Source organism: Halyomorpha halys, unplaced genomic scaffold, assembly GCF_000696795.3.
Source record: "Halyomorpha halys isolate HHAL.00 unplaced genomic scaffold, Hhal_1.1 Scaffold835.1, whole genome shotgun sequence".
Lineage (NCBI taxonomy): Eukaryota > Metazoa > Arthropoda > Insecta > Hemiptera > Pentatomidae > Halyomorpha > Halyomorpha halys.
In genome coordinates this window covers 377,180-391,310 of record NW_027109576.1, presented here as the reverse complement: position 1 = coordinate 391,310, position 14,131 = coordinate 377,180, and the positions used below count along the sequence as shown (strand labels likewise).

At 33.0% G+C, this 14,131-nt stretch overlaps 1 protein-coding gene across 1 annotated transcript in view; it reads right to left on the bottom strand.

Annotated features, from left to right (window-relative positions):
* Positions 1–14,131, bottom strand: part of LOC106686537 (pickpocket protein 28) — a 48,040-nt gene that overhangs the window by 7,166 nt on the left and 26,743 nt on the right. Inside the window, exons 5-9 of the mRNA XM_067047763.1 lie at positions 13,479–13,677; positions 9,280–9,550; positions 4,285–4,344; positions 3,420–3,537; positions 3,252–3,343 (exon numbers count right to left, since the gene is read on the bottom strand). Coding sequence (XP_066903864.1) covers positions 3,252–3,343; positions 3,420–3,537; positions 4,285–4,344; positions 9,280–9,550; positions 13,479–13,677 — 740 coding nt within the window. The remainder of the gene's footprint in view (positions 1–3,251; positions 3,344–3,419; positions 3,538–4,284; positions 4,345–9,279; positions 9,551–13,478; positions 13,678–14,131) is intronic.

Here is a 14,131-nt window from a genome sequence, read left to right as displayed (position 1 = left end):
GTAATTATACATAGTTTTCATTAAAGTAATCAAAAATTGATTGAACGTAAATAGGCTCACTACACACTACACACACACTCTATTTCGGCTCACATTTTAGCAAATTTACTCTACTTAAAATGATGTTCTCTTAGATTTTCTATTGTTTTTGGTAGTTTTAAAGATATAGTGCTCCGAATGAAAAAATAATGTTTTTTAAGGTTTTGAAACAGCTGCCATTTTTTATTCTCCCAGCCTATACTTGGCAGACTCATCAATTTTCGCTAGGCATTATAATAGTTTCCATAAAAGTAATAAAAAATTGGGGTGAAATAACTGACTTTTTTTTACCCTTGGCTTCTTGTGTTAGTGTATGACTAGCCCACTTATATTTATTTTCTTTGGTTATTTATCTATTAACTTGAGGTTAATCCTTTCTCTTAATTATTTATAGGAAACTTGCAGACCCGGCAATGTATTGCAGACCCGCAATTATTCAATAGAAATATGTAGATAGATTAATTGAATATAATTGAAATATCATAAAAATTGTCTTTATAGGCGTGAAAATAAAAATAAAACTAAATAAAAAAAAATATCAGGCTCTATATCTGATTCAACTTCCTAATGGTTCGCAAGTAAGATCTATGATGACAGGATCGCTACGGTTTTTCGTAGTCTAACTGCTTACGCTGTCAACAAAGTCTGTCAAGAAAATCTGGTGCAATACGCGCATCAGACAACTTTCACGTACTAACCAACATACGTCCCCAATGTTGATTAGTGGGCTCAATTTGAAGTTATTGCTATTTTTTTATTTTCGAAAAGAAAAAAGTATAAAGACAAGGAAAGGCGAAAATTATGAATGAAAATTTTTATTTTTCTGTTGTTATAAAAATTCTTATTTTAGGATTTATCGAGGTGGCAAAAGCGAATATGAATTTTGTTCTTGCCAAGAATACGATTGTGTAACAAAAGATAATGAAGCCGTAATTCGATTAGGAATATTTGGTTGGTCATGGATATTTATGTATAACTTTTTTCTCTTTTATTTATTCTTTAAATTACTTAAGATTGTGTATATATCTATTGCTTATTATTGCTATCAATTATAATTGTTTATTTTTTTAAAGAGGAAGATTTTTTTATAAATTTGTTAATTTTTTAAGCCCTGTCAGGATATTTCAATGAAAATAACACTTAACTGATATTTAAAAAAAAAACATCTAATTGTAAGTTGACATGGTTTAATCAAAACCGTTAAAAGTTTTCGAGAAAATCGAAAAAATGTAAAAAATCGTCCCTTCTGGTCTGCCGGTTTTACGAAGAAGTTGCTGTGAAATCCCATGGTTATACCCTTCTAAAATATGCAATTTCAGGTTCGTATGACTTTTTGTTTTTTTAGCTTAGGTTGTTCACAGACCATTTTCGACCATTCGAGCTTTTTTGGACTCGGGGAACCTCAGAACATGTATTTTCATCGAAAATTCTAAATCGAAATTTTGCATGATCACAATACTTTTTCGAAATATATATTCCATATACATACTGGTAAGTGATAGTAAAAAAAAAACTAAGAAAATTTAGAAAATTTTCAGGAATTTTAAACCAATGATTTTGAATTTAAACTTCCTTGACATGAAGAAAATCATTCCATTTTTTTTAAAAATAATTTATAATACATGTAAATTTGCTGTAGGTGCTATAATGACATGATACAAACATGTGGAGAATCACTCCATTGATAGAGCTCCAATAACATTTCTAGAGGAGAAGATCTTGAGACCATCTTCTTTTCAGATGTCTAGCAGGATTATCAGATAATGAAGGAGAAGTCAGGTTAGAAACAAGTGGTTTTGGGTGGTTGAAAAGTTTACCATGCAAGGAATGGCATCTGGTTCTGGCCAAATCGGCAACATCTGGGACATTGAGGTCCTGATGCATGACTTGATTTGTGAAAAAGTAAGGAGCATTAAGGATTTTAGACTGTAAGGATTGGATTCGGTACAAATTTGATGGTTTATTGGAGCCCAAAAGCTCAACTTCGTATGTCCAGATATTTCTTATAATAGTCATGTAGACCAGTCTTTTGTAATGGATTGAAAGTTTAGACCTTTTGTCAAGTTAATGTTGTAATAGTCACAATTGACGAGAAGTTTCCTGTCTTTTCAGTTTTGAGTGAGGATTCCATGTCGGTCGTTTGTCCATATATAGTCCTAAGTAACGGATCTGTTCAACAGGAATAAGTGGAGTATTATTTAAGGATACCGTGGGCAGGAGGTCATGGGTTCACGGCGAAGGGTAAATGTGAATTAAGATAGTCCGGGTGGCGGTCAATGAAGGTATTAAATTAGTAAAAGAAAACTATTTATTGTTAACTAACGTTTCGCCCCACTTTGCAGGGCTTGGTCAGCTGATAAGAATGTTGTTCTGTTATCAACGAAGCCCTGCAAAGTAGGGCGAAATGTTAGTTAACAATAAATAGTTCTCTTTTACTATTTTTATATCTTTATTGACCGCCACCCGGACTATCTTCCTACAATATAATTGAATAAAGCAGTAATTACAATTAAACTCACATATTCAATGAGAAATCGACCAATATTTTGTGAATTTGTGTTTTATCTACAATTTTTTCAATAATTATAATTTCACAACATGTACCCAGAACACAGGGTTCCTCTATATCACTATAAGATATGAATAGAGCCTTGGGTTTTGTGGTAAAAAGAAAAACAGTAGCTTTTAAAACATAATACAAATTTCTATTTCGTGCCTTATCGCATATAATGCGATAGATTAATATAATTAATTTGTGTTACCGAACCATGATAATACATTATACGTAAATGCTTAATTTCAACTAAATACAATAATTTATATCAATTTATTAATAGTATTTATTAAGTCTATGTATCGTCTCGATTTATAGCAATAGTGAAGCATTGCCGGGTAACAGATATGATAAAAAAAATGAGTTTTAAACAAATATAACGAGAGATTTCATAGAGAAATCGTTATTAATGATTGATTTGGAGTAAGAAAGGTGTCTCGGAAGGTTTTAGTCTTCTCCACGCCTTGTTTGTTTCATTTGCTAGTTATAATTTTTAAAAAAATTATTCATTTATATTTGAGCATGTTCTTAAAAAAATCATCTCCTTGCATAACCGTTGTTCCCAAAACAGTGCTTCCTTACAAAGTACTGAACCCTATTATACATTATTATTGTTATTATTTATTTGTATGCTCCAACTTAAATTTATAATATTTACCAACAAAGTCACTGAATCCAAACATAACTGTTCTCTTTATTCCAATGAAGTAATTCCCCTGAAATACCACCTTCAATACTGTGAAAGTTTCGCTGTAAAAAGTTTCATAAATGTTAAGAATTTTATTTAACTTTTAAGTTTTTTTTTAACATTTGAAAATCAACTTACTTGGAGTGGTGAGTAAGATCCAGGCTCAAATTCCTCGGTGCTTTGTTAACTCTTATTTCGTACTGCAATTCAGAACATGATGGAAGGCAGTCACAAGATGAAGCTTCTCCAGAATTCGCTGTAAAATAAATATTGCAATAAAATCCTCTTAAAATAAATTATTATCGAATTCTAGTTTCATTGCATTTTATTTTTAACACACCATATGCTAGATGTGGTCCAATGCCAAGATGTAATCTTTAATTATTTAAAGACAACTTCCACGTTGAAAGGGCACAAAAACACTCATATTCTTATAAAATTATGTAAGCTGTTTAAAAAAATATTTATAAATTTTTTCTAAGTATAAAAATTAAGAATGATAACAGGAAACTGCACGTCGATTTCGACTATTACAGCACTTACTAGACAAACGGTCTAAACTTCCAACACATTACAAAAGACTGATCTACAAAACTGCAATAAGAGCAATCTGGACATATGGAGTTGAGCTGTGGGGCTTCACTAAATCTTCGAATTCCTCTCGTATCCAATCCTTACAACCTAAAATCCTTGTAATGCCTATGTAACCGATCTAGCCCGAACCAGATTCCTCTCCTTCCATTATAAATTCCCTAACCACTCAAACTCCCTAGTTTCTAATCTTGCATCCTCTTCCATTCCTGACAATACTCCAAGGCGCCTGAAAAGAAGATGGCCACAAGACCTGCTAATTTAAAATGTCATTAGAGTGCTACTAATGGGTAGTTGCTCTACCCGCCTGTAACACTTCATTTTAACTAAGATCAAATTTACTGAATTTATTACATAATATACAGTTATAAATTTCAATAAAGATATTTAAAAAAAAAGAAGGAATATTTACCAATAGATTTTTCAATACACTGACGCTTAGCGGAACCACAAACAGAGGTGTTCAACTTTCCTGTAACATAGAACTTTTGATGGATGTTTGCTTTTTTGGACTACCAACAACTCTTAATGTAATAATTATAGTTATTGTATATAATAAAGAATATATCTCGAAATTGTATATAATTTTCTTTTCAGAATAAACAAGTGAGTTGGTTGGGTTTTCCCCTTTGTTTCAGAGTGAAGATAAAAATACCGGATGAACAATCATGAATATTCATTTAGTTATTGGTAAACAGGTCTTGAAGAACAACTAAAGACAAATCAAAAGTTTGGCAACAGGAATTAAGTAAAACTATAAAAGTTTCGTTTGGGGCTCCACTAAACCTTCGAATTCCTTTCGTATCCAATCCTTACAATCTATAATCCTTCGTAAAATCCTCAATGATCCTTACTTTGTAACAAATAAAATCATCCATAAAGACCTTAATGTTCCCTATGTAACCGAGCTCTATCTAGCCCGAACCAGATATCAATCCTTCCATAACAAACTCCCTAACCACCCAAACCCACTAGTTTCTAACCTTGCTTTCTCTTTCATTCCTGACAATCCTCCGAGGCGCCTGAAAAGAAGATGGCCTCGAGACCTTATATTGTAAAAATGTTTTTAGAGTGCTACCAACGGATAGTTTCTCTGCATGCTTATACCATACCATTATGATATTACTTCAAATTTATTTGTTGTATTTAATGTACAGTTGTAAATATCAATAAATAAATTTAAAAAATCGATTAATAATATAAAGGGCAGCAATCAGGCCAATGGTGCTGAAAAAATAGTGGATAAGCCAATTGGTAGAAAGATAGCTTCTCAAGTCACGATTCAAATTTTTTATAGTATAAACAAACAGAAACTTGTTTTATTTGTACGCAGCATCCTTTGTTAAGCAGGATACACACATTTGGCTTAGTCGTCAATCCAAATGATCTACAACTGTTTGAAAAACAAAGACAGTAATAAAGGTCGGAATCCACATGCTTGTGGTTGTACATGTACATGTTCCTGTGAGGCAAACATGATGTACGTCGGACTTATGTCGGCAATTACCTTTGTTTTACACTTTTGTATAATAAAAAGGAACTAAGTAAGAATAAAGTTAATAGACGTAAATATCGACATAGGAGGTTTCAGAAGATAAAAATTAAGAGAAATTGTGCAACATAACCTGCGAAAAATTTTTAACTCAAAAATGATGGCATATGTTTGCCTGGATGCTCACTAGGAATAGGGAAGGGCTATTCCTGTTGGTGGTGTTGAAGTGATGACTTCAGGCTGCGGAGCCAGAAGTCCCTCCCAAGAGGATAGTGCTTTGCCACCTCCCAGGTCTTGGTGGAGGGGCGATCTCACGGAATAGAGGGTTGGCACAGGCTTTCAGCCCATCAAAGTATTAGATGTGCCTACGGCCTATGAATTCCGGCGCATACGGGAGTTGGAGCCCCTTACATATTACTCTGTTCCTGGACCACTGGAGTGAAGTTCCTCTGACTATTCGCCTCAGGAGAGAGTTCTGGAAACTCTGCAGTTTGGAGAGCGTAGTCTTGTAGAGGTGTCGCATGAGTGGTTCACCATGGAGCAACGTCGGACGTATATCTATCGGATGGTCTTGTATATCTTGAGTTTCAGCCGTAGCGCGATCTGTTGTGAAGTAAGCAAGTGGTAGAGCCTATGCGACTTCTGCGAATCAATTTTTTTTTTTTTTTTCTGACCTCCTAGAAAAAATTAAAAATAACAAATTAAATATATACAAATAAGAAAGGATGTATATAAGCTGACAATATGAATCTTGGTTTGCCAGTGTGGCATTATAAGATAAGCTGCCGGGTCCGCTGAAGGCGGTGTCATCGATGATGGCATGAGTCTGCCGTGAGCGTTCTAGGAATAGGGAGGGGCTATTCCGGCCGGCGTTGATGAAGTGATGACTTCAGGCTGTAGAGCCAAAAGTCCCTCCCAAGGCGAGAACATCGACCAAGGGAACAGTGCTCTGCCACCTTCCAGGTCTTGGTGGAGGGGTGATTTCTCGGAACAGTGGATTGGCACAGGCTTTCAGCCCATCAAAGAACTTGATGTGCCTACGGCCTATGAATTCTGGCACGGTTGGGAGTTGGAGCTCTGCACAAATTTCTCTGTTCCTGGCCCACTGGAGTGATGTTCCTCGGACTATTCTCCTCAAGAGGGAGTTCTGGAAACTCTGTAGGTTGGTCAGTGTCGTTTTGTAGAGGTGTCTCATTAGTGGTGCACCATGGAGCATTCGTTCTAAAATATTTATTAGATCCTTGTTAATTTAATTACACGGGCATATAATGTTGTAATATATTTGTGCTATTTAAAATAAAATAAATAAACAGCTACATTTTATCAAAACGATTTGAAACAATGTATTTAAACTGAAATATAAAAATTTTGTATAATTAAAACAGTACAGTACTGTACTTAAACAGTACTTTGATTAATTAAATTACATAGAGCATAAACATTTGTCAGTTGGGAGTTCTAAAACAATGCAAAATGAAAACAAAATTGTGGATGCAGCAGAAGCGCCCTTTGATTTTCCCAAAAACCGACATCCGACGGTCGGCCACAAATTAAGTCCAACTTGTACCAACCAGTTTAAATAACCCACGTGCCGATTTGCCGTAGTTTGGCAATGTGTATTAATGTGTAGCTGCACCTTTAGAGGGCACCTGAACGAACACAATACTAGTAGTACTCATAGTACCGAAGGGCAGGGACGGCGTTAGGGAGAAGGTTAGAGAAAGTGGTGTCATACTACACATAAGTGAGCTATGTTTTTCCCGAAAATATTTAGTAAAACTGATAATATAGGGAAATACCGGAGTAGTTGGGAAAATCTGGTCAAAATTGTGAAATTTTAGATATTGTACTCCCTGTATTTTTATTCAAAGTGATTTTATTATTATTTTTTAGATTCAAATCAAATCTTACAACTTTTCTTTATCTCTTATATAATCGTAAAGAACATTTTAATATAAGTACTAGAAATATTGTTTGGAATAATGACAAGGAAAAAGTTGTTGTGAGGGTCAAGGACATCTTCAAATGCCTTTTGAATAATAATTAGATGAGATTCTATGGCAATGAACTGTTATGGATTCTTTAACTTGAAGTAGTTAGAATACAGCATTATAGAAAAAATTAAGATAAGAAAATTAATTTAATAACACGGAATTAACATTGAAGGGTGAATTTATCTCTCAAGTTATAGTCATTATATCTATGAGTGCTGGATAAGTAGTATTACTTGTTTTTTAATGAAATAGACCAATGCCTCCTTTATAAGGGATTGATATTGACATTAGGCGTTTCAGAAGGGAGAATTCGGTCAGTCCTAATGGCAGTAAACCCTGAAACATGTGGATGCAGAACAAGCGCCCTTTGATTTGCCCCAAAAAACCGTCATTCAACATGTACAGCCGCAAATTCCAACTTGTACCAGCTAATCCAAATAACCCATTCACACGCATGGTGGAATTCGCCATTGTTTGGCAAATATATAAAGGCGCATCTTGATTTGAGGTAAGTTGCAAACGTGAGATCCCAGCATAATACTCAATTTTTGTAGTTTTCGATTTGTAAGCTAAATTTTTTTTTTATTAATAATTTATTGATTGACATTTTTAACTGTATACATATATACACATCAAGTAAATTTGTTGTATGTGATATTATGACATGATAAAAACATGTGGAGAATCTACCCATTGATAGAACTCCAAAAACATTTCTAAAGGAGAAGATCTCGAGGCCATCTTCTTTTCAGACGCCTAGGAGGATTATTAGGTAGTGAAGGAGAAGCCAGGTTAGAAACGAGTTGGTTTGGGTGGTTGGGAAGTTTATTATGGAAGGATTGGTATCTGGTTCTGGCCAAATCGGCAACATAGGGGACATTGAGGTCCTGATGGATGATTTGATTTGTGACAAAGTAAGGAGCATTAAGGATTTTACGAAGGATTTTGGACAGTAAGAATAGGATTCGAGAGGAATTAGATGGTTTAGTGGAGCCCCATAGCTCAACTCCGTATGTCCAAATAGGCCTTATAATAGTCATGTAGATCAGTCTTTTGTAATGGATTGGAAGTTTGGACCGTTTGTCTAGTAAATGTTGTAATAGTCGGAATCTACAAGCAGTTTCCTCTCTTTTCAGTCTTGTATGAGGATTCCATGTCAGTCGTTGGTCCAGATTTAGTCCTAAGTAACGGATCTAATTAAAGGAATAAGTGTGGTATTATTAAAAGATACTGTAGGGCAAGACAAAGGTTTACGACGAAGGTAAATGTGATTTGGTGGGATTTATTGGAATTTATTTTAATCCTCCAGTTTTGGCACCATTCTTCGAGGGTGGTGATGTGGGATTCGAGGGATTGGGATACAATGGAAGGATCATTAGCAAAAATTTAAATTTCGTATATGCAAGTATTTAAGAATTCGGGCCTTGTTACAGTCTAGGTATTTAAATTAACAAGTTTCTGATGTAAATTTTAAGGTTGAATTTATAGGTTATGCAGTACTACTTCTATGAATTTTTGTCATCTACAAAATAATTTAATGATATTTACATTTCCTTCCATTTAGCTTATGTTTCTTTTTATTATGAAAATCGAATGTAATAGCGGACAAAATTCAAAAAGCTTGTGTGTTCTTTGCGTGAATATCGACGTTTGTTTCATTATTTGTTTGTGAAGCATTTGTACAAATCTTGGATTTGAGAAAAGTGGCAATTGTGTAGATCCAGTCTAATTCCCAAAACATATTTTTTATTTAATCATCAAAAATTTATAGTGGTTGGGAGTTTATATTGTCATAAGCGTCAGTCACATCAGTCTTTTGAATTATTACTGACACTCCAAATGACATTCCCTTAAATATACACACGCATTCATATGCTTTTGTTTAATGGATTATTAAAAATTAACAGATTTAATATCTTACTGGGAAAATAAAAAGGAGCGCATTGACAAATACTCAGCGTGAGATTAGCTTTACATTCCATTTCACAATTATGTTGGGTATAAATAAGGAAAAATTTAAGAAATCTTTCATTCTGGAAGTAGCAACCCCTTTCTTTTGTCGTCCATTTCTTCAAGCTCTCGTCAGTAATGTATAGTTTAGGAGAAACTGACACTGTTGTATCTCTGTTCTCTTCTAAGTATAAGAGAGCGTGCGTAGGGCTCGGCATTTCTGCAGGGTTGTGAACATAGACCTAGAAAAAAAGGTTGTAAGTTATTACTAGGGATAGGATTTTTATGTGCTAAAAAATCCGATATATGTACATAAATATGTGCTAATAAATTGTCAAATATTTAAAAAAATATGTAAATAATATGTATTTATAAATTTTGTATTATTCAACAATATAAATTACTAATTAATTAGTAACTTTATAACTTAAAAAAAGTTACATAAATATGTATTTATTATATAGTATATGAATAATATTTTAAAGAAATTATGTTAAAATATGTACAAAAAAATGAACTTAGCGAAAACATAGTTGTTCAATAACAAGACATTAATTAGTAATTTTAATTAAACTAATTGATTAATAATTACCCAGAATGAATTATAAATGGAAATAAAGAATAATCCTTATTGTAAAGAAAAAAAACCTTAGAAAAATATTTAAAACTTTGGAAGAAATCAATTATTCAACTGGGTCGGTTACAAAATTATTGCAGATTAAATGCATTTTTAAATTTTCAAATAAAAATTTTCGTCGGTTTGACCGCAGAATGGAATTGTACCGGCTAAAAGATCTTTCAACATCAACTGATGTTATAGGGGCATACTTAAATTAAGCTATTTCCATTTCATCTAGTTCGGTATTCTGCACCACCTGCTAATTTTGTAGATAGGAATGTCTGCCCTGACAAATTCTCGGCACAAATCTAAATACATAGTATTGGTACCTGTGGAATCTGAGGAGGAAAGAAAGAAACAGAGAAATGGATTGAAGAATGAACAAACAAATTCTAGGAAAATGCCATAGAAATAAGACCCTTCCTCTTTTTAATTGATTCTGAGGAATTCTTGATGTAATTCTGTATGAAAATTTATTATTGCCACTGCATTTAATTTGTGTTCAAAGATGAAGACGACATAGAATTTTTACGCATTATTTCTGATAAATGATAAATTTCACCTTTAAGTATCTTGCGTTCTCTTTAATTTTATGAAGTTGCTGCGAAAAATGTATCTAAAATTGAACAAATAGTTTAAGTAAATATGTGATTAAGGACAGAATACCTAAAAATCACAAATATTTCAGAAAATATATGATTTACAACAAAATATGTAAAAAAGGCCAAATATTTAAAAATATGTAAAATAAAAATGGCTTCTTTTGTTCAGAAATGTCTTGAAACATCTTTAGTTAGTAAGGAATCGCAGATATCATGGTCAGGTAAAAATATGTGAAATCATAAAAATCCTATCCTTAGTTATTACATATCGGTTAATTATTTACAACACCTTCAAATTCATGATGTTGTGTTAAATGCATAAGAGCTCCTACTGGATTTTCTTGGCAACTTGTTTTATAAGCTTTCCTTCTAAAACTTCGTAATATTTTTTACTTCTAAGTTTTGATTTAAGTAATTTATAACAACATGCCTAAAGTGGAAGATGTGTGAAGGTTTGGCCACTGAGTGTCTTGTTTATCTTCTAACTTAAGAGGAAGAGAATCAAGATGAGCAAATTGACAACTGTCATCACATCATTACTTTTGTCATCCATTGCTTTATTAGTTGTAAAAACATTCAAAACAATGCTAACACTATCAAAACCTAAACTACGAGCAAGTAACCTAACACAAAAAACAAAATTATGACGAGCTCAACTGGTCTATTGCGTGACGTCATTCTCCATTTAACAGACATAGTAATTGACTCTCAGCCATGTTATATGTTATATACTTTTAACATGGCAAAAGAAGGAAATATTTCTCCATTTAACACGTTATACTGTAGATCATGAATACCCCTATTAAATGCTATATTGTTTTAACATGCTATAAGAAGGAAATATTTCCCCATTTAACACATTTTAGCTTGTTAAACTAAAGATCATGAATACCCCTATTGAAATTTATTAAATATGCATGTTCTGCTCTTCTAAATTTGGCTTTTAGTTCTAAGTTCGGGCTCAATTTTAGTTCCATATTTTGCACTTTTAACCAAACATGGATGATTTTGATTTTAATTTGAATCGGATCCTTAAACAAGATTTCTCATATTATACACATATAGTTAGGTATACCAGTATTTATTTATTTTTTACTTTATCCTTATTAAATCTATAGTTCAGAACAGAAAAATATAAGGACTTCGTTTAAGACGTGAAGAATCCATGTCAAATTGCGTTTTGTCGTTCAGTAATATTTGTACCAGCAGGATTGGAACAAATGAGTTATGAGCATTTTTGTACAATATCTTAATTACGTCAATAGTACGTTTAGGTCTTTTTGCAATGATTTGTCGGTCATAGGAACAGCGAGTACTGGAGGAATTTTGACCAAACGATTTGTATAGTTTGTAAGTGTTATTCAGAATCTTATCCATTTTAGACACTCGTTTCTCAGGCTCCTGCAAAAAAAACATTTTTAGACTAAACAAAAAAATCTAACCTCTATGGACAATGGAGCATTAATAGCAGGAGGTAGCATATCTTAATCTGCTTCAAAGCACAAGTAGCCAAAATGTGGGGGACGTTCACGCCACCGGATCTCAGGTTCACTTTAAGGTTAATAGAATTATTCGCCATTGTAATCTATACTAAAATAAAAGATAGCCGGTGATTGGCTCCTGTACGTGACAGACGTACAGACGCCCATGGAGCTTATAAAAACATATTTCATAATTTAATATATAAAAATGAATATTCGTTTGATCGTAGTTTATGCACTACCTTCCCGTTCATCATAGTGTGATAGAGGTTTTTGGTAAATGTTCAGGACTTTCCCGGGAAGGTTATTGCCTAGCCCCTGATGTTCGGTAAAAAAAAATTTTACAAAATTAAGCATTTTTGGCACATAGCTCAAAAAAACATACTATTTATTTCATGGTTATTATTTCCTAATCGAGTTTTCTCTTTCTGAAGAATAAGAAAAACATTGTTTCTATTAAATAAATTTATTATTTATTCATTAGAACTTTGAAAAACGTAAAGAGGATTTCAGGAATGTTGATTAACAATTTTTTTTTAATGAAAAAGCAAATGATATTCTTTTTTAACGCTGTTAATACCCTGAAAAACTATTTTTAAGAGAAATTAAACATTGATTTATTTAGAGGATTTTTCTCCCGATGTCAATTGTTCATAAAATCGTTCATAACTCCTCAGCATCATCAGTCTAATTCCTGCATCAACACAACCGTTGGAAAGCTGAATGTCTCCTGTCTTAACGTAAATTTACAATACATTAACCAAAATTTAGATTTCATGTCCTCATAAGGGCGAAATATTGGTTTCAAATAAACAAAAACTTTTCTAACGTTTTATTTTTTATCTCCGGTTCTTATTTGTTTAATTAGATCAGGTTATAAAGCCCTAAGCCACTGCCAAGTTCGGTGTATGTTGTTTGAGTCATGTTCAAGTTAGTTCTATTTTTTTTTGATTTTTCAAAAGAAATCAAAGACGAAAACACACAAATTTTGATTTCCGATTTTTTCGAAAATTCTCATATAAGGATTTCTCGAGGTGCTAAAAACGTATATCAACTTAGTTTCATTCCTCAAAAATTTTACACCACACTTTGATAGGTCAGTCATTCTGAATTGTTTCCACAGTACTAATATTGAAGTTAACTGAGGTTTTTATATAAAAACTATAAAACTTTTATGTAGTATAATGTGGCAATACTATAAACAATCAAACTATTGAAAAAAAGAATAAGAAAACATCTCCTAAATCAGACCAGTATTAAAGATTATACAGCGAAGTTAGCTGTTACCATTTATGTTACTATAGTGACCGTCTTATCACTTCATATATTTATTAATTGATATCTAAGTTTCAATAGTGTTCGATTAATGTATATACATCCTCAAATATAGAAATAGCGAAGCAGTGCTGGGTCTACTAGTGTAATGTATGCTTTAATATGCTTATGCTTTAATATGCTTATGTCTTACTGAGAAACCTCTTCCTCCTCTACTGCAAAGCTCCTCATTGTCTTTTGTTTCTATGTTGAAACCAAAATGGACGCCATTGCTGCCAGTCGTCCTCCATGGTGGTGGGTCTGGGTACGAACCACCGCCAGCAAAATATCCTGTGTCTGGGCTCCATACTTTCTTCTTATCTGTCCAAAATTTTTCAGCCCAATTTCTAAAACTTAACAGACAGATGCTGATTTATTTAATATTTTATTCATAATTAACCTCACTTCATTTTTAATTTATTATTTAAATCTTTTTTTTTTTTAATAATTTATTTATTGATATTTACAACTGTGTACATGTAAACACATCAAATAAATTTGCTGTAAGTGATAGAATGACATGATAAAAACATGTGGAGAATCTACCCACTGATAGAACTCCAAAAACATTTCTAAAGGAGAAGATCTCGAGGTCATCTTCTTTTCAGACGTCTAGGAGGAATATTAGGTAGTGAAGGAGAAGCCAGGCTAGAAACGAGTTGGTTTGGGTGGTTGGGAAGTTATTATTAAAGGAAGTTATTATGGAAGGATTGGTATCTGGTTCTGGCCAAATCGGCAACATAGGGGACATTGAGGTCCTGATGGATGATTTGATTTGTGACAAAGTAAGGAGCATTAAGGATTTTA